The following is an 18,368-nucleotide window of genomic DNA, read 5'->3' on the forward strand; positions in this document are numbered from 1 at the left end:
TGTTAATACTGTGGTATTCAACTTTTATTTCCTATATTCTACAGAGTACATTACTTAAAATTTTGTAATTTGATTATAGAAGGTATAACTGTAAATTTTCTGTATTGAAAATGCCGATTCATCAATTCCATGTTGAGATGACCTGCAGTGGTTGCTCCAATGCAGTGATTCGGGTGCTGAAGAAAAACTTGGGAGAAGATGTAAAGTATGAAATTAATTTGGAAGGCAAAACTGTTCAAATTGATTCAGATGTTGAAAAAGACCAACTTGAAGCATATCTTAATAAAACGGGAAAACAAGTGCAATATATCGGCCTTAAATAGTGACTGCTGATATATATAAAGAATATTCATCCCCTTGCAATAACATTCTTGTTTTACTTCCATATGAGATATGACATGATAAGAATAATCATTCTATCATACTTTATTGTCAATGGAAGCATTGTAGTACATCTTTTACATTATAGTTCATGATATTATACCTGGTCTTTTCTGTCAGCTTGTGTTATAAATTAATCATCATGTGAACATCTAGTTCAATTGAAAATATAATTTTGCAAATTAGAGGGTCACTGCTTTTGCCTGTAACAAAATTTTGCATATCGATGATATTTTTTTCATCTGCTTAATGCTTATTTTATTGCATGAAGATGGTTTTGCCAACAACAAAATTCTGCATATTCTTGATAGTTTATTCATCTGTTTAAAACTTATTCCATTGAACAAAGATGGTGCTATATCTTGACATTGTATGTATAACGAAGCTTTTATATCGGATTCCTAATTCCTTTATGCCAATATGTAAAATTATCCAATAAAAGCATCTATTCATATATTCAAATTGCACTATAAAAAGACGATCTTCAATAGGATATTGAGCATTATTTCTTTCCAAGCATAAAGTGACATGTCCAGAAGTTTACAACCCACCAATAGCAACTTAAATTAGCTTTGTGGGAGTGAAAATCTGTTAAGAAAGATATGAATGTCCACTTGCAGTTAACTTATTTATTGCTAGTTTGCTACCTCCTGGTTGCAGTAAAAACATGCAGTATGTATAAAAAATAAATTAATTGCCGAATTGGTTACGAAAGTTTAACAATGTTGTTTGTTTCTATTTTGAGTGACATTTTTATGATTTGAAATATTTAATGCCTCAGATCTACGGTCTTACTACTTGAAATTTTAAACAATTTGATGGGAGACAGTATACAGTGGTAGGGAATAATCACGACTTTATATCAGTAATCTTTAACATCTTTAAATAACCTAACATGACGCAAAATGAGCACACCAATTAGCAAAATCAAACAAATTTGGGAGATCCAGAAGTATGTGCACCAAGATGGCGCACAACCTGAACACGGTATGTGTACCAGGTTAGGGTGCGTCATGTTGGGTTATTCAAAGATGTTGGAAGAAAAATGTTTCCCTCTCTTCTGAGCTGTTTCGTGCTCTTCTGTGGCATTTCGTGCTCTATTCAGTAAGTAGTAAGACCCTCAGATCCATCTTCAGACTGATTTTCATAGATATTGCACAAGGGAACTGACGAACAAGTACACAAATCTTTATTCTGGGACAAGGTTGCGATTGCTGCATCTCAATACCTCATCTATTTTAGGTTTTTGTCCAGTAATTAATTTCAGATAATGTGAATGGATCTATTTCATGAAAAAATGACTAATGCCAAAAATTATAATATACCAATTATGAGGCCAATAAGATGATAGAAGCTGCATAGAATTTGAATTGATAACCACTATTCAATTTATCAGCTGTTAAATGTATTTTCATACTTCTACCATTTTATTATCGAATGGCCATAATTCTAGATTTGCCAATGTAGCCTACTCTTTGCGTACCCTTTCAAATTAAACCATATATCAATGTTACCATTGCTTGCAACTTATTCTTGCTTGGCGCTGTCATTCTCTTATATTAATATTGTATGATTTATCATATGTTGTAGATTGATTATTATTTATCGTAAATATGGCTGATGTTGAAGGAATGATTCGTGCAAGACAAATACAAGATGAAGCTTTAGCAGAACTAGATGCAAAGGTTAAAGCCTGGTAATGATAGAATTGGATTTTCATATTTATTTCAGAGAGAGGAAAGTTGATATCACGGCTTAGTCATAGGGCAACCACGGGCTCTCGTCTGGTTACCAGTCAATGCCAGATTGGGATTTTTTAACCAGTAATTTGTTTCAGATGCATGGACTTGATGGTGGAGGAAGCAGTAACCAACCAGCGATTACCTAACCATCCTAAGGCGGCAAGAAGTGTCCAGCAATCCTCTCACACATAATTATCTTCTAAAGATAATGAACTTGTGCAGGGAAATCAGAGGAGTATGGCAAGCGTTTTCCTAACACTTAGCATATAGACGCTAACTTTGACATTTTACAATTCATTTGCAATCCATTAATGTTATAATGCGATTTTATTATTTGTTTTCTTACAGCAAGGAATCAATGAAGAATTATGAACATTTGTCTGGGAGAATCACAACATTGCCTGATAAGTTATCCCATCCAGTCATGGTAATATACACAATATTGCTTCGTATAGGAATGTTGTGCATGATACTTGATAAATATTTGAATGTTTCTTTTATCCAGGTTCCATTTGGAAAACTTGCATTTATGCCTGGCAGATTGGTACACACAAATGAACTACTTGTACATTTAGGAGATGCATGGTTCACAACTGTCTCATGTAAAAAGGTATTTGGTTTATTTAATGTTATTCATTGAGAACATTTTAAACGAAGGGTTTGAGAGTCTGAGACAAAATTTTACATCCCAATTCGAATTCAGGCCAAGCTGAAAAGCAACTCCCAACTCAGATTTAGATATTTATTTTCGTCTTGCAACAAGCATTGTGCCTATGAACAAAAAAAAAGATTAAATGAATTCATCTAATAAAAACATACAATATTTGAACTGCAAAGGACGAGGGGTTGCGAAAAAGACTTTTTCAGAGTCATCGAGCAACACTTACAACAATTCATGGTTGACAAATAATTTGACACTGAGTAGGCTCCAGGCCCAGAAATGCAATTCCAGTTTAGAGTCCAGTATCAATAAAAACGTGCAAAACTCCAAAGCCTGGGTATATGTATTCTTTATGACAATAAGCAAATATTGGTCATAACCTTGTCCACATTTACCAATGAAATGATAACGGTTATAAATCTTTCATTTAGGCTTTGGAAATTGTTGAAATGCGACAGAATAATTTGAAAGATACTTTGATTGATTTAGAAAAAGTGACAACAAACATAAAAATGAAAAGTGAATATCTCGGTGATATTGCAAAAGCAGCTGAAGAGGAGTTTGAAATTAAAGAGGTAGGAATATATCTTAGCATTACTCTTTGGAACTAAAGGTACACACTTTTGGTCCTTAATCGTATATTGCAATCACTAGTGTACATAAGGAAGGCATTGCTGTATTGTGGCCAATACTTCCATATTATTATGCTAAAAAATTGGTAACATTTTTGTTATATTGGCTTAGATTTTGTAATCTCCCTTTTACATGGTTTTATCTCATTGGTTAATCAAGTCTCCATCTGACGATAATGTGAAATGCTTTTAGGAATGTCCAGAGAACTATGTCCATCCCAAGGATCGAAAAAGAGTGAGCAGGGTGAAAGATGAAAAATCAGAATCAGATTCACCTGAAGTCAAAAATCAAGATGATAAAGTATGCACCATTCTTGTTGATATATAAACTTAGTGCTGTTATCAGCAACTAATTTTTTGACTAATGTTTGATTCAGTTAATAAATGAGAAACATGAAGATCTTCTCAAAAGACTTGATGAGCTTGAGTTATTAGAGGAAGAAGAAGATGGAATAAATAGGTTAGTAAATTTTTTTGATTTCTTGTTGTTTTATTCAGATTCACTATTTGGCATTTGGTAAAGCATTGGTATAGTAGTATCAAAAAGACCTTTGTTTGTTTTAACATACTATTAGAATAAATGGCGCTCCGGAAGTGTATGTACCAATATGGAGGTAACTAATTTTGTTCGCCTGCTTTCAAGTTGAGCAGCGTCAAGTTGTGTAAAGGGACTGAAACCTATGGGCACTTGGCTAACACAGACAGTCCCCGAACTTGTAATAGGACTAAAATAAGGAAAATTGGAATAAAATTATGGCCTAATCTGGTACATACACTACGGTAGTACCGAATAAATACGTAGTAGGACTTAACTATGATGGGATTGCAATTAGAGATCCTGGGTTCAAATTCTATGCCCACGTAGGGTGTAATAAATTGTGTGTAGTCAATGCAGAAGCAGTAAGTTTACGGTCAGCGTTCTCTCTAAGGTGTGCGCGCGCACACAGCTTTCAGAGGCAGCGCACACGCATATATTTACTGCGCACAGACGTATTTCGATGTAATGTAACAATGTTCTCGGTTGGCAGGTTGAGAAAGTTTGTTGTTGGCCCACCTATTACCCGGTTAGAACGCCAAAATTTCTTATTGGTTTTTGCACAAATATTAGTCATTTCCAAAAAAGTGCGCACACGCCTAAATTTCTGCGCACACATACTACAAAAAGTTAGAGGGAACAATGATTTCGGTCTCTCCAAATACTGTATAATAGCTTATTCTGTATTAGTGGATGGTTGCATAGAGCCTAGTTCAAAGGTGAACCTTTTCATATTTTAAAATTGTCCATTCTAATCACAGTTCAGAGAGTGATGATGAATATATTGACTCGGATGATAGTGACTCTTCGATAGAAGAAGAAAATCAACAAAAAATCAAAAAAGTTTCTTTTAATGATGAATCATGTAACAAACCTCAATCATGTACAATACGATTCCAGCACACTGCCAAGGTGATGACGATATAACTGTTGCTAAATAAATTGGAGATTCACATTTGTAATTAATAATATACAGTAATGTTATCTTAGTTGTTCCCTGGATATTTGTTGGGAAGGTTTTTTTGCAAAAATATGGTAGGTTTCTATAAAAAAACATCTCATGGTAATTATTTCCCATGTCATCCTTAGTTATTTTATTTGTTGTAGCCCAAAGGTTAGAGCGCTAGACTTAACTCAAATGCTTATCATCTCATAGATGCAATGTGAAATCGGAAAGATCCAATCCTTCCAAAAACTCCCAAGCGAATGCTCTAGTTCCTTTTGTGAAGGAAGGTGTGTAAACACCTCATAAAAAATGTAAAAGTTTGCTATTGGCATGTCGAAACTAATATCATAGTCAACAATGAAATAGTTGAATAACCTGAAATCTTTCCCTTCGCATTTCTCTTTCCAACAATGTCTTTACTTCAAGGTAATTTCTATTTTTAAGGCTCATTCATCAAAAAGCAACCATGAATTAACGCCAGGAGATGTTCACAAGCTTGTTAAACAACCACAATCAAAATCTATATTAAAGAAGACTAAACACGATGAATCACCAAGCTCAAGTCATGCAGTGCAATTGGTATGTTTTAGAAAAGTCTTCAAGATACAGATCTTTGAAATATTTCTTTAAATAGACTCCGGACATTTGTACAACATTATAGGAGAACAGGTCTTTACACAAAACAGTGCAATTGATTGGTAATCATCTTGCATAGCTGCCGTCTACATTGCAACCCTTTATGGAAGAGGCCATTCATAAGGTGATTGGGACCATATCTATCTCTTACCCTCCAACTGTTCTGCAGTCTCATAGATTTATTTTTTATTTATGTGCCATATTACCCTTGTCATATGTTTTATGTAGACTTTTTTAGCAGATGCTGGAGTATTAACCTTTTGCAAAGATGTGGAGAATGCTATGTTTATTTGCTATATAATGATGTGTGAAGATTTTATATGTACTACTAAATTATTCAGTCTCTTTGTATTTATGGCCCGAATTGTATCAATTTACAATAGTATCTTTTCAGGGAACAGCAGTTTCTGATATTGTGGTTGAAAGGGAAGTTGAAGTTCATGAAGAAATAAAGACAACTATGCAGACAAGAACTTCAACTAAGCCAGTTTCTAAGTTTAAAGCTGGCCGGAGAAAATGAATATACATGCTTAATAAAATTTGCTTGTTGTCTACCACAACTTATTAACTACCCATAAAGGGGGAGCTTCTCAGATACTTTTGTGAGCAGGTTATGTGGTTGTTAAAAACACTATCATTAGGTTAGTAAGTTAGTATTAGCATATTTGTATGGCTGCAATTTCTTTGTGAATGTTGTGGTTAAGTTACTCACATCAGTATATTTGGCCATTCAATGGTACATAAAATAAACTGATAGAGCTCAAAGCACCTGCTGACTTGGATGGATAAGGACGAGCTTACTAGCCACATTCTGTTGATAACAAAGGTGCATTTACCTATTGCATATGGGGACTCTCGTTTGAATTCGGTCACTGCGGTTGAAAATTTTCTGGGCCACCGACCAAAAGTATTCCTTAGCCCAATTGTGAGAAGTGGCTGACCAAACAAAAATATTCACATTGAATGGACAATTCTTAATGATTTCTGTGTAGATTCTTTGGTACCAGACAATTTGCAATATCAGGCACTTCAACATTTATAGACAAACATTGTACTCATGGAAGCAATTTTACAGTCTTTAAAAAGATGGCAACTTTATTAACATTCAACATTGGAATAGCGATTGTCAACTTACCCATTGCCATATTCTACATGCTGTCATTCACTCACACCTATATGATTTGCATTACTTTTCTTTTATGGTTATGGTGTGATGTGAATGATCTTTCAGGACACTTACAGTAACACCAAAACAAAGTTGGTCCGCTGATTTATTGCAGAAATAAGAATAAACTCAATAAAACATTACATAATTTAACTAAGAATTTTCTTTTATATTCCTTATGCGAGCTATACTTGAAACCAGTCTTTTTGGAATATCAGTTGATACACTTTCAAATTCACTCTCTGATGATCTTAATAATTTAATTAACAAAGCGATATCCTTGAATACTGGTAATCCAAGGGAATCGACAACATTTCCCATATAATCTAAATCTGCTGCAAGCTGTCTCGCAGTATGTATTGTCAGTGAAGGGATCTGTAGGCACGCTTCAACATAGGTATGCTCAGATGCTCTCACTATAGAAGTTAGCCACCGGTCCGCCATGTTGTTGACATCAGACTTCTCATCTTCTAGTGAAAAGGGCAATTTGGCTGTGTGCAAGGCAGTTTCCATTGCGCTCAATTCCCCATCTCCTTCACTTAATCCAGCGGCCAATGGCTCTAAGTGCTGCGGCAATGTCATCAGGTACTGACCAATAGTAGTGGCATACTCTGTCGGAGGCAAACTAAAAGCTGGCAACTCAGAATTGTCCACAAGCTCGGCAGGTGTGTTTACATTGCTCCATATTTCCAACTGTGGAATAAGGGCTAATTGTTTACGAATCTGGGCAAAAGCAATATCGAATGCGAGTTGATGGGACTGCTGATTGAGATGCATGAGAGATTGCTTTACAGTCGGAAGCAAGGAGCGTTGTGATGGTGGCGACTGCTTCAGGCTCACCAACATGTCTTGCAGCTTTCTGTATTCTTTTTCATCAACTCTCTTCATATAATTATATAACACCCAAGTTGATTCTTGCTTCGATGCAACAACAGATGCTTCATCAGTTTGTTCAAACTCAAGCAACCCTGCCAAAGCAATTTCAGCACATTTAGATCCTAAAATATTCGACATCAATTTTTGTTCAAAATCTGAAAACGATTGTAGCAGTTTGCCACATGTTGTAATGATACGCAACGAATGTTGGAACAAAGAATAATAATGATCTTCGCTTATTTCCAAATCACCAGAATCTTTCTTATTCAGCCCATATTGTAGAATTACAGTTCGTAATGCTCTGGAAAACTTGTCCGTGTAGCTATGAAAAAAAGTATTCAACGGAATGATCAAATCTTGTGAGCCAAGATAACCTGTTAGCTTGTCACACTGCTTTACAGCTTCTGTAGCTATTACAAAAACCTTGTCTGCAGAGGTAGATAGGACTTGTGTTAAATCCATTAAATCGCCAGCATCCATAACAACCTCACTCAATTTGGTCATGAGAACTTCGTTTTCCAATTCCTTATAATTAATTTGGAATTCCGCAAAAGGCATCCACAGAGCATCTGCTAAATTTTCAGATAATTTTTTGTCAATTTTATGTGACATAGGAAAACCACATGAAGTCTCTACAGATTCTTCTAAATTTATTGCAAATTGTTTAGCAATTCCATGCAACTCTAACAATGGCTGGAGCTTTGGTCCATCAGCTGCTTCTAATGCACTTGTAATAACATCTATGAAGCCTGGTTTTGTTAGAGCCATCAGTTGTACTAAAAGCTTAAGAATTATTATGGTTGCATTCATGGAACCAAAAACGGTGCGGCACCATGGCAATTGACCATGCCAAGTTGACAATAGCAAATCAAACAATTCCTTCATAATTACAATGTTAGATTTATCGTCTTCATTTGAAATGATTTCTTGCCATTGATTGGTTAGATTAGAACTGTATGTTTTCACATAGTATTTATGAAGCTCAGATTCTCTACCAATAGTGGAAAATATTTTTTGTAGCTTCTTCGCATCTTCTGTGTTATGTTGCATAAAAGCAGCTACTGCTTGAGGACTAACTTGAGATTCCAGTCTATTTTTGAGTGCTTCCAAGTGCATTACTTTGTCATCATAATCTGGACTATCTTTTAGAATTTCCAAGCTGTTTTGCATACTTTTCAACCTAACTGCAATCGTGTAGGAATCTCCTGATCTGAAAACATCTTCAATTGCTGCAGCAAGACTCGACCAATTATCAGCTTCTTTGAGAGCTGAACATGAGCGCTCAACTCGACTTCGGACTTGATCAGTCAGCACAAGAACTTTCATTGTATTGGAAGTCTTTTTCTCTACATCATGAATATCCTCTTTTACTTGTTGCATTTGCTGTTTCAAGTACGAAGCTTCCTGTTTAAGGGCTTCCACATCTCTCAGTACTCTGGGCATTGAATTCACAACTTGTACTGACATTTCTTCTAATGATTTGTTGACTTCTTGAATAAATACTTGGAGCTTGGTGACCAGTGTAGCAGCATAAACATCTCTTTTATTCTGTGCGACAGCCCCCACGTCATCTTGATGTGCTTTAAACGCATTGTTTACCCAAGTGTTAACATTGAAATCCTCATCCAGAAATTTGGAAAAATCCATGACGTCACTAATATAACTATAATTTATCATTAGCGAACAAGAAAGAATATTTTAAGTTTAATAAAGCACACAAAAGTGATAGCATTGCAGATTGTGATCCTAGATTGTTACGAACCATATACATGAGCCAATAATTTATTTTTGAAAAAACATCAAACTCACACTCATGAATTGAAATAATGAAAAATAATATTATGTGCTATATCAACTGGAGGAAATAAAATTAACATAACACGAATGCAGAACTGAAATACGAATTGAGCATGTTATGATTAAACTTGGTAGCTTCATGGGTAATATTTTTCTCACATACAGAGCACTTCTGAATGTAATGAGAAAATTGTTATCAACATCGTTTGAAAAACATGCTGAAAAAATAGCAATTTTCAAAATTACCTTATTGAAAAAAAAATATTTTCAGCCAAATAACATGCTTGAAATCCTTTTTATTAGTCAGTACACATTTTAAAATTGCTTGTAGGTGGGAATATCCAGTTTTAAATAGTTTAGATCAAATTTTCAAGTCTATATGATTGAATTATTCAACAAAAACATCAGCAATCTATGTAACAATAGACAAAACATACATAAAATATCGAGGTCGACTATTTTGACAAGAATGTTGTTGAATTCAAGTTAATCAGGTTCATATTAGAAATAGATTCGTATCAAGTTGTACATATTCATATTAAAGTCATGAATTTATTCTGCAGAAATTCATTGAAAACAATATTTTCAAGTTTTTCAAAAATATAATTGGCATTTATTTTATATTTCATTTACAACATCTAAGAGCATGTTTAAATTCAATGAAATTTATATTGTAGTTTTAAAATTGGTATAATTACGGTAAGTTTCGGATCACTAAACTGGGTTGAAGAGAAAATTATTTGCCATTCACAAATGAAGTATTACACAAAAAAATTGCGAATATACTTTTTTTTTCCAATTGGAGATTCTGGAAACAATTTTTATACATGGAGAGAAAGATAGAACCTATTTTAAAATTTACATTCAAGATCCTGCAGCTTGTGCTTTCCCTACATCACTAATGCAAACCCATTGTCCATCAAGGCTTTCTTTCCATAAGGATACTTTATTATCTCCCCCAGATACAGCAAGAATATCTCCAGTAAGAGACCAACTTACATGCCATATGACATCATCAAATTTGTTCAACACACTTTGTGTCCATCTTGTCCCTACTCCATCATTAGTCCAAATAATGACTCGACCATCTTGGCAGCAACTTGCAATCTTACTTTTAGGGAGACCAATCGATGGAGCCCACGCAACGTCTCTCACCCAATCATTATGGCTTTCTAGTTTCGCTTCTTCTTGCCAACCTATGCCTTCTTTTTCGCACCAAATTTTGACTAAATTGTCGCATCCACCCGAAACAAATCTTTTTACTTGTGAATCTTTGTTAGCATTTGAAGGTGGTTCTACTAATGAACCGGGAACCACAGCTGGTGCCCAGCTTACAGCATTACAACCAATAGTGTGCGCATTGGGTATCTTTGCTGCCTCCCAAGTACCACCTTCAGTATATGTGAGGACAGAAATTGAACCATCTGATGAACCGCACGCCAGAATCAGTCCCACCTCATGTGGCGCCCAACACACAGAGTTAACTGATGAATCGTGATCACCATATTCATAATACTTCGTCCATTGACCATTCATTTCCTTCCATATTATGACCTTTCTGTCATAAGAACAAGATGCCAATATGTTACCGTATTTAGGATGTGCCCAAGCAACTTGCCATACCGGTCCTTCATGCCCCATAAGTGTGGTTATCAGGCGCTGGGTGTTATTTTTGACATCGAACACTTTCACTGACCTGTCAGATGAACAAGTCGCTAAATGCACACCATAATAGTCCAATTGCGCATCGTGTATCATGTCCTCGTGTGAGGTATCTACCGTGTTTATAACAGACACCATATTGCAGTATTAGAATCGGACAGTCGGCGAGAATGGAAGCCTGCAAGCGCAAATAAAACCAAAACCTGAAAACGGTGATCAGCTAAAACGCGAGACACGTAGCAAATGATGGCAAAATTGAGTTGTGCTGTGCTGAATCCGATTAAGCGTGACGTGGATGGAGCAATTCCACAGACAATAAATTTTGTCTATTATCATGTACACGTAGATTTATAAACGATAAAAAATTTTTTAAGTCAATCTTATATTATGAATATGTCTGAAATTTACTTATCAATTAGTATACCCAACAAAATTTTCAATTCCGGATCAGAAAACATCAGACTCCTGATCAATAAAACGCTATTCTTAATTAGGCTTATGCCCCCTACCGGAATTCTAGCGTATTTTCGGCACAGTTAAAGTAAACTGTTGTTACTTTTGGCTGTCGACTTTGTGTGTTATAAAAGTAAGTATTGTCGAAAAGGGGTTACAGTATGTTGTACTATGCGCTGACATGCTTGTTAGGATTACTTATTACCAGAGGCGAAGGATACAAAATTGAAGGAAAAGTAGTTCTTCCCCCAGATGGAAATAAGCAGTGGGTGAATGATATTCAAGTACTTGTCGATGGTGGAAAATATAGAGGATATTTGAGGTAACTTTTGTACTACACTCATGTATTTGAACAATGGGCAGAATTTTACTCAACAATAAATTAATGCTTCAACTGAAAGTGGGATAATCGAGTTACCCGGTTATGGTTCCATCCACCATCAAGTTCATGAATCTAAACAAATAACTAATACCATACCGATACCCGGGGTAAATCCTATCTCATCACCAATAATTGCCTAATAAGAATACCAGTAGCTTAGTTCTAATCTAATCCTGTATCTGTGTACATTTGAAACATTGGTTTCCCCATTCTGGAACCGAATAAATTTTATCTCCCTGTGATCTTTGACTCGACTCCGTATTGCAAAACTTGACAAAACTCTTAATGTGCCGTATACTGATTCATGCTTTATTGCCTTTACCTAGTAATGAGTAGAGTTAGGTTAATTTTTTTTTCTGTGTTTACAATATTTTAATGCATTTAGGACCGATGGAACATTCACTGTCCACAATGTTCCTACTGGATCTTATGTGGTTGAAGTTTTCACACCAAAATATCTTTTTGAACCTCTTCGTGTTGATGTCTCGATGAAAGGAAATCTAAGAGCTCGAAAAGTAAATCATTTGAAACCGAGTCAAGTGACATTGGTTAAATATCCATTAGAAATGAAACCTGCAACTTTTGCTCAATACTTTCAAGTACGGGAGAAATTCAGTATTTTGGATTTACTGAAAAGTCCTATGGTAAGTTGGCAAATAGATTAAAGTAGTATTCTTTACTTTTTTGAGAAAAGATTTGCTCAAAGCAAGGTCGTTTACAGGAGATGCATCTTTTAACAAACCTATTGCTACCCAAAATGCCATGATGATTCTGCGCTTATATATAGGCAGATTGGTGCAAAACTTGAACTCGGCTATCAATTCCACATACTATGTCCATTGTAAATATTTTATGTCAAGTCTTAAACCTTGTATGAGTTGGCTTTTTGACACCTTTTTTTTATGGTATTTTCAGGTATTAATGATGGTTCTTCCACTTGTTATGCTTGTGATCCTGCCTAAGATGATGAACACTAATGATCCAGAACTCAAGAAAGAAATGGAACAATCAATGAACATGTTTAACACAAACCAAAGTGGGTTTGATCTGTCAGAGTCCTTATCAAACTTCTTCGGAGGCTCAGATAAGAAAGCATTAAAAGCAAAAGACAAATCAGCAGAGGCGAAGAAGAAACGTAAATAGGCTGTCTGGCCACATGCTTAATAGCCTGAATGAGATGATTTTTGTTTACATATTTTAGACTAGTTCATCATACTGCCCTCATTGGCAGATTCTTATTTATTATCATCAATTAACAAAAAGAGAAAGTTGCATGAAATAAAAATGAAGGGATGATAAAAGGGTGCTCTTAAAATAACTGTGCGATATGCCCTCAGATTTGTAATTTATGCTTCCTTGGTGTTCAACTACATTCGAGCAGTGAGAGTGCACATATCATCTACTCCAAATCATCAACATCAGCAATTTGGGCAGAGGATAAAGGTTCTTTAGCTGGCTTTGCTGCTGGTTTTGCGGATGCAGCAGATGAGGTTGCGAGCCTCTGAAATAAAAATGAATATACATTTTAGCTCAATATCCAAAATCAGGCATCACACACAGGATGAATTAAATTTACCATCATGCCATACATAATTCCATTAATGTACAAAGAGGAAGCATCCCAATCTTTCATGGCAAGATAATAATTTGAAAGCACTGGAAGGAAGCCAAAATTCAGTGATCATTTTGGTACAAAATAGCTTCAGGTGATGTCATTAAAAATGTAAACTAACCTGTGATACTGAAGGTAACTTTTCAAGCAGCATATTAAAAACTTGTGGGGGTAGAGTTTGTTGTAAAACTTGTAGTAATTGTTGAGGTTGACCGCAGACTGCTACAGCATTTGTCAGATGTTCGACACCTTCTTCATACTTTCCTTCTCCAAGTAGCTCTTCTCCTTTTTGCACCTCTTCCAAGAAAAATTTCTGAACTTCTGCGACATCTCTTAAATCTGGCAACTTCAAATGAAACACAATATTGAGTTTTTATTAACTTAAACAGCAGTGATGTTATACGCCAACAATTGTTCTATTGTGATATGTTTCTGAAAATTCAATGGCCATGCGGAACACATGTATGAAACTAGTATCAATTAAATCAAATAGTTCAGTGATACATTCACGAGCAACCAATGCAATTCTTTCACATTAGACAAGAAATTCAGCTGTTTTTCTATTATATTCGTCTTCAGCTTAGATGACATTAAATTTGAATACCCGTGTGTACAGACAAGAAGTCGATACTCAGAGCTGAGGAAACTTAATCACCTTAGTTTTATTTGCACCACACTGCCCTTCTCTTGCTTTTCTTCTTCCTGTAAATATGAAAAACTCTTTAATAGCAAGGCACTAACAACATAAGCTAATCTTTTTGTTAATTGAGAATGAGAAAATGAGTGAAACTTCTTAGCAGAATGTGTTGTGTGCATAGTAAAAATTGAAAGCCAGAAAGTGGAAATTCTTTAACAGTTGAATTGTAAGATGTAGGGATACAACTTTTACTTCTATACTTACTTTCTTTCAACTTCTTTCTAAAGTCAGGGTCACTCCTTCTCTTCCGATCGAAATATACACAGTATCCAATGAAAGCAACACCTGCAGCTGCCGCTACTGCTGCAGTTTTGGATACCATACTTATTTATATGCTATAATACTCTTAATATACAGTTATAGTCTAGTAATATACCCGTAAAAATCTGCAAGAACTATAAAAAACAGTTTTATGTTTTAAAGTATTGACAAACTGATATAGCATATACAACATATATTTCTGTTTTTATCCATACATTGATTCTGTAATACCAGGCTCTGATTCTGAAGCTAATCTACCACAAAAAAAGCGGAATTAGGTACTGAATTGGGTGCCTTTAATAGGTTGTAATGTATTAAGTCATAGCCAAAAAACAAATAATGTTGACGAGAAAGTTGATATGTAAATGCGCCACTAAACTACTTCGAATTCCCCAAGGGTACCTACCTGTACAGGACATGCGGGGACGGCCGTGAAATCGAAGGAAAATTATTCTGCAGTTTTCAACCGGTTCCCACGCATAATATAACTTCCTAATATTCCTTAATGATATTTCTTACAAAAAACAGCTGGTACCGGTACTGGTGCTGGAAAAATTATATGAATGTATAAAACGTAGCAGTATATATTTACAATATAACATAGCAGCCGTGAATTTTTGAAAGTCCATAATCTTTTAAATTTCGGTCTGCTTATGACCATACTTTGGTGTTAGACACTTGATTTGTGGGTGTCAAAAATTGTCCCCATTCTCTGGATCAAATATAATTTGGTCTTAAATCATCGAGTTCGCACCAAATGGAGGAAAATCAAATTTTTGATCTTTATTTGAAGGCTTGTTTTTCACATTGTTCTGACATAAATTACTTGCGACTATGCATTCTATTCATATTAACTATTAGAAGTTGTCGGCATTTTGCGGATTACATTCGAATTCGAATTGCATATACCAGTGGTTCTCAAACTTTTTAGAGTTGGGACCCACTATTTATTACCACAGCTTATGGCGACCCACTTAACTTTAATTTAACTTTTTTTTATGACATAACACAGAACACAGGTATGGCTAATCATCGCAAAACCACAGTGTTTCCTTGAAATGAAGACCTGGCCTGGAAATAAGATAATAATTTGAATTTTCAAAATGATTTTAATCAAACCCTACCCTTAAAATGAATTTAAAATGTGTGGGAGAGGAAAGGTTCATTGGCCTGAGGTAAGGTGAAGATCACACCACTATTCAAAATTGTGTGATATCACAATTATGATATTTGTCACTTAATTTTTGTATAGGAAATACAAATAAAAACAATGGATGTCGCTTTTTATATAATGTTTAGAAAAAAATCTTGTGATTTCCTACAATGCCATAGTTTAGGAACCGCTGGATACCATTCTTAGTGTTCCCCTCAAGTTATTGTTTTTCCTTTGTGCAGACCTATTTTTATATTTTTTGTGCTTCTACGTTATGTCATACATTTGTATTTTTTTTCATTACTAGTATCAGTTGAGTATGTTTGAATATGGCTTCGAGTCCATGTCTGAGGGTGATCAGTTTTCCCCGAGAAATATTATTGAAAAAAAAATATATTCCGCGAGCGAGTCAATGTTTACAACCACATGCTTGAAAACTGATCGGAACGTAAAAACTGTCTACGTGGAAGCTATAATTCTGATTGTTCCGTAACCGTTGAGGCAATACTACGGAAATAATCAATGGAGTCGGTGGAGGCTTCGCGGTTCAGCAGCCATAACCCTTTACCAGGCATTCTAAGTTTGTCGTCGAAAATTCGTTTATCGACATGGGTAGGCGAAGCTTTTGTATTGGCGGTTTTTAATCAGTCCTACTTCTTGAGATGTATAAGAATGAAATGCATGGAAATACCGCTCTACGAATCCAGCAAAATTATCAGAAGCTAGAAACCTTCTTCGAGTCACTCAAACCTACAAAGCATACGGTATATCAGCTAAAATCAGAGATACCTCCTCAACAATATCAAGCTTGAAGCAATCTTATTTACTTTTAATTAGGTTTTTCTAATCACATAAAATCATGGAATTGTTATAAATTCAGACTGTAATAAATTCCATTAACACAAAAAGCTGGCAAATAGATGGAAGTCATGAGAGGTAGGAATTTCATATTTATCCAAGAGGAGATGAGACGGTTTCTTCATATGGCAAACCAGCACCATCAATTTAGTGGAAATGGAAATAACAAGCAAACTTTCTGAAGTTTTATTATATTTCCGAATATGTATACAAATAATTTATATCTATCACAAGGACATCGGCAGTTTACGGTTGAAATGCTGAGAATAACAACTAGTGGCGTATATATGTACCATGGCCTGTGGCATGGGCGCCAATTTAACAGGGGCGCAAAAACGGTGAAATAGTAAATCGTAAAATGTTTATATAAAATAATTTCAAATTGAAAATTGTATTTTTATTCAAATAATAAGGAACAAGCACCTCATTTAAATAACAGTCCTTATAAATTTTTAAACAATTATCTAGGGGGGCGCATTTTTAAGCTTTGCCAAGGACGTAATGTTACGTAGAGACGCCACTGATTACAATTAATGTAAAACACGGTATTAAATATTGTTACAGTTAATATTTTCCATGAACTGAAACATCATTCATAGCTTTGTATCCCAATTTGTCAGTAGTTTATGGAAGTAAGGACACATAGAGCGTTTACAATTGTCAATATTCACTAGAAATCTGCCACTTATTTGTACAAACAAAATGTAAAACAACGTAAAATGGCATTTCAGGGTGAAGGAGGTGGCGAAAAACCAATACTGGTTATCAAGCAGCGACACCTGTGATTGAGTCTAACAGTAAGGAAAAAGTCAAGCTGTGCATCATTAAAAAAAACTTCCTATTAAATACAAATCTAAGACTCCTAGCTCCGTCGATCATAGTACAGTGTTTTATTTGATTTCAGAGGTGGTATTCTGGTATAGGAACCGAGTTTACAGGCATGATCTACTGAACTGTTATCAAAGGGTATGAGATTCACATTACATAGAAACGAGAAAATAACACACTACTAATGGACTATTCGAAAATCAAATCTTCAAGTCTGGAGCTTCTTTCATGAACTTCAGCAAGCTGTTAAAATGTTAATGAGAAAAATTAGAACGTTTTGATTGGTATTCAACCAAAAGCGCTGATTGAGAAATTCATAGTCGTTAGTCAAGTTTATTTTTTCCAACCAGGATAAAGTAGAATGCAAAATTTAAAATAATAAAATTGAACACACAATGCAATGGGGAAGGGAATTCGCGAGGAACGGATTATCAAGCAGCAACACGCAAGGTTCAAAAATACATATAATTAGTAATTAAACATTCATAAGGTAAGGCCAAAATCTAAGATTAAGAGATGAGTATCGGGAGGATTTTTTGGAATATTGGATTAAGTCAGTCGCGTGTCATCATTTAACCTCGTTGAACTTGTGATTTCAATCCAGACTGTAAATTGAACCCAGGCATTTTCAACAGTCACGCAATAAATACTAATATATGAAAGCACTGATTCAGTCGTCTTCAGTGTTATAATGTAATTGTTACGGAATTTATTGAATAACAAAATTAAAATAATAAAAAAGTATTTCAAATAAATGTTTCTCTTACGATATTTACAATCAGGCCCGACCCAGCCTGCGTTGCAGGTACATGAAAGAGTCTTTCCTTCTTGTGTTACCACTCCATTTTGACATTCTAAAAAATTACTTATATAAATATATATTGATTAAGACTGGTAATAAACTGCACTCATCGCGACCTTTGAAAGATTTGAATATTTACTGTGTGGGGTTGAATCGTGCTTCTCTTGATTAATTGTTTTTCTCAAGCAACTATTTATACAACAAGCTCACAGTCGTGTATGTTTAACGATCTCATCAGACTTTCTAACAAAGGGGCCATCGTTTTGATGATGGACTTCGTATGTAAAAT

The 18,368-nt window shown here is 35.0% G+C and overlaps 5 protein-coding genes across 5 annotated transcripts; 2 read left to right on the plus strand and 3 right to left on the minus strand.

The window, feature by feature from the left end:
• The first annotated feature begins 325 nt into the window (after positions 1-325).
• LOC120326730 (uncharacterized) lies at positions 326-6,087 on the plus strand. The gene is made up of 9 exons (XM_039393067.2): positions 326-2,077; positions 2,472-2,550; positions 2,629-2,733; positions 3,216-3,359; positions 3,610-3,717; positions 3,794-3,876; positions 4,713-4,863; positions 5,342-5,476; positions 5,928-6,087. Exons 1-9 carry the CDS (start codon positions 1,995-1,997, stop codon positions 6,051-6,053), a joined length of 1,014 nt encoding a protein of 337 aa, XP_039249001.2. The 5' UTR covers positions 326-1,994; the 3' UTR covers positions 6,054-6,087.
• A 699-nt stretch (positions 6,088-6,786) lies between these two features.
• Positions 6,787-9,251, minus strand: LOC120327290 (conserved oligomeric Golgi complex subunit 7-like). The gene has a single exon (XM_039393743.2). The coding sequence runs from the start codon at positions 9,249-9,251 to the stop codon at positions 6,852-6,854; it is 2,400 nt and encodes a 799-aa protein (XP_039249677.2). The 3' UTR covers positions 6,787-6,851.
• On the minus strand, positions 9,238-11,282 carry LOC120327292 (protein SEC13 homolog). The gene has a single exon (XM_039393745.2). The coding sequence runs from the start codon at positions 11,169-11,171 to the stop codon at positions 10,236-10,238; it is 936 nt and encodes a 311-aa protein (XP_039249679.1). The 5' UTR covers positions 11,172-11,282; the 3' UTR covers positions 9,238-10,235.
• Positions 11,283-11,543: 261 nt separating this feature from the next.
• Positions 11,544-13,169, plus strand: LOC120327294 (endoplasmic reticulum membrane protein complex subunit 7-like). Its single transcript, XM_039393746.2, has 3 exons — positions 11,544-11,808; positions 12,254-12,512; positions 12,784-13,169. The coding sequence occupies exons 1-3, from the start codon at positions 11,648-11,650 to the stop codon at positions 13,009-13,011; spliced, it is 648 nt and encodes a 215-aa protein (XP_039249680.1). The 5' UTR covers positions 11,544-11,647; the 3' UTR covers positions 13,012-13,169.
• Positions 13,075-14,585, minus strand: LOC120327295 (mitochondrial import receptor subunit TOM20 homolog). Its single transcript, XM_039393747.2, has 4 exons — positions 14,382-14,585; positions 14,136-14,182; positions 13,602-13,826; positions 13,075-13,369 (listed from the first exon to the last, which is right to left on the minus strand). The coding sequence occupies exons 1-4, from the start codon at positions 14,497-14,499 to the stop codon at positions 13,268-13,270; spliced, it is 492 nt and encodes a 163-aa protein (XP_039249681.2). The 5' UTR covers positions 14,500-14,585; the 3' UTR covers positions 13,075-13,267.
• Positions 14,586-18,368: the final 3,783 nt, after the last annotated feature.

This window comes from Styela clava, chromosome 4 (genome assembly GCF_964204865.1).
Source record: "Styela clava chromosome 4, kaStyClav1.hap1.2, whole genome shotgun sequence".
NCBI classification, from domain to species: domain Eukaryota; kingdom Metazoa; phylum Chordata; class Ascidiacea; order Stolidobranchia; family Styelidae; genus Styela; species Styela clava.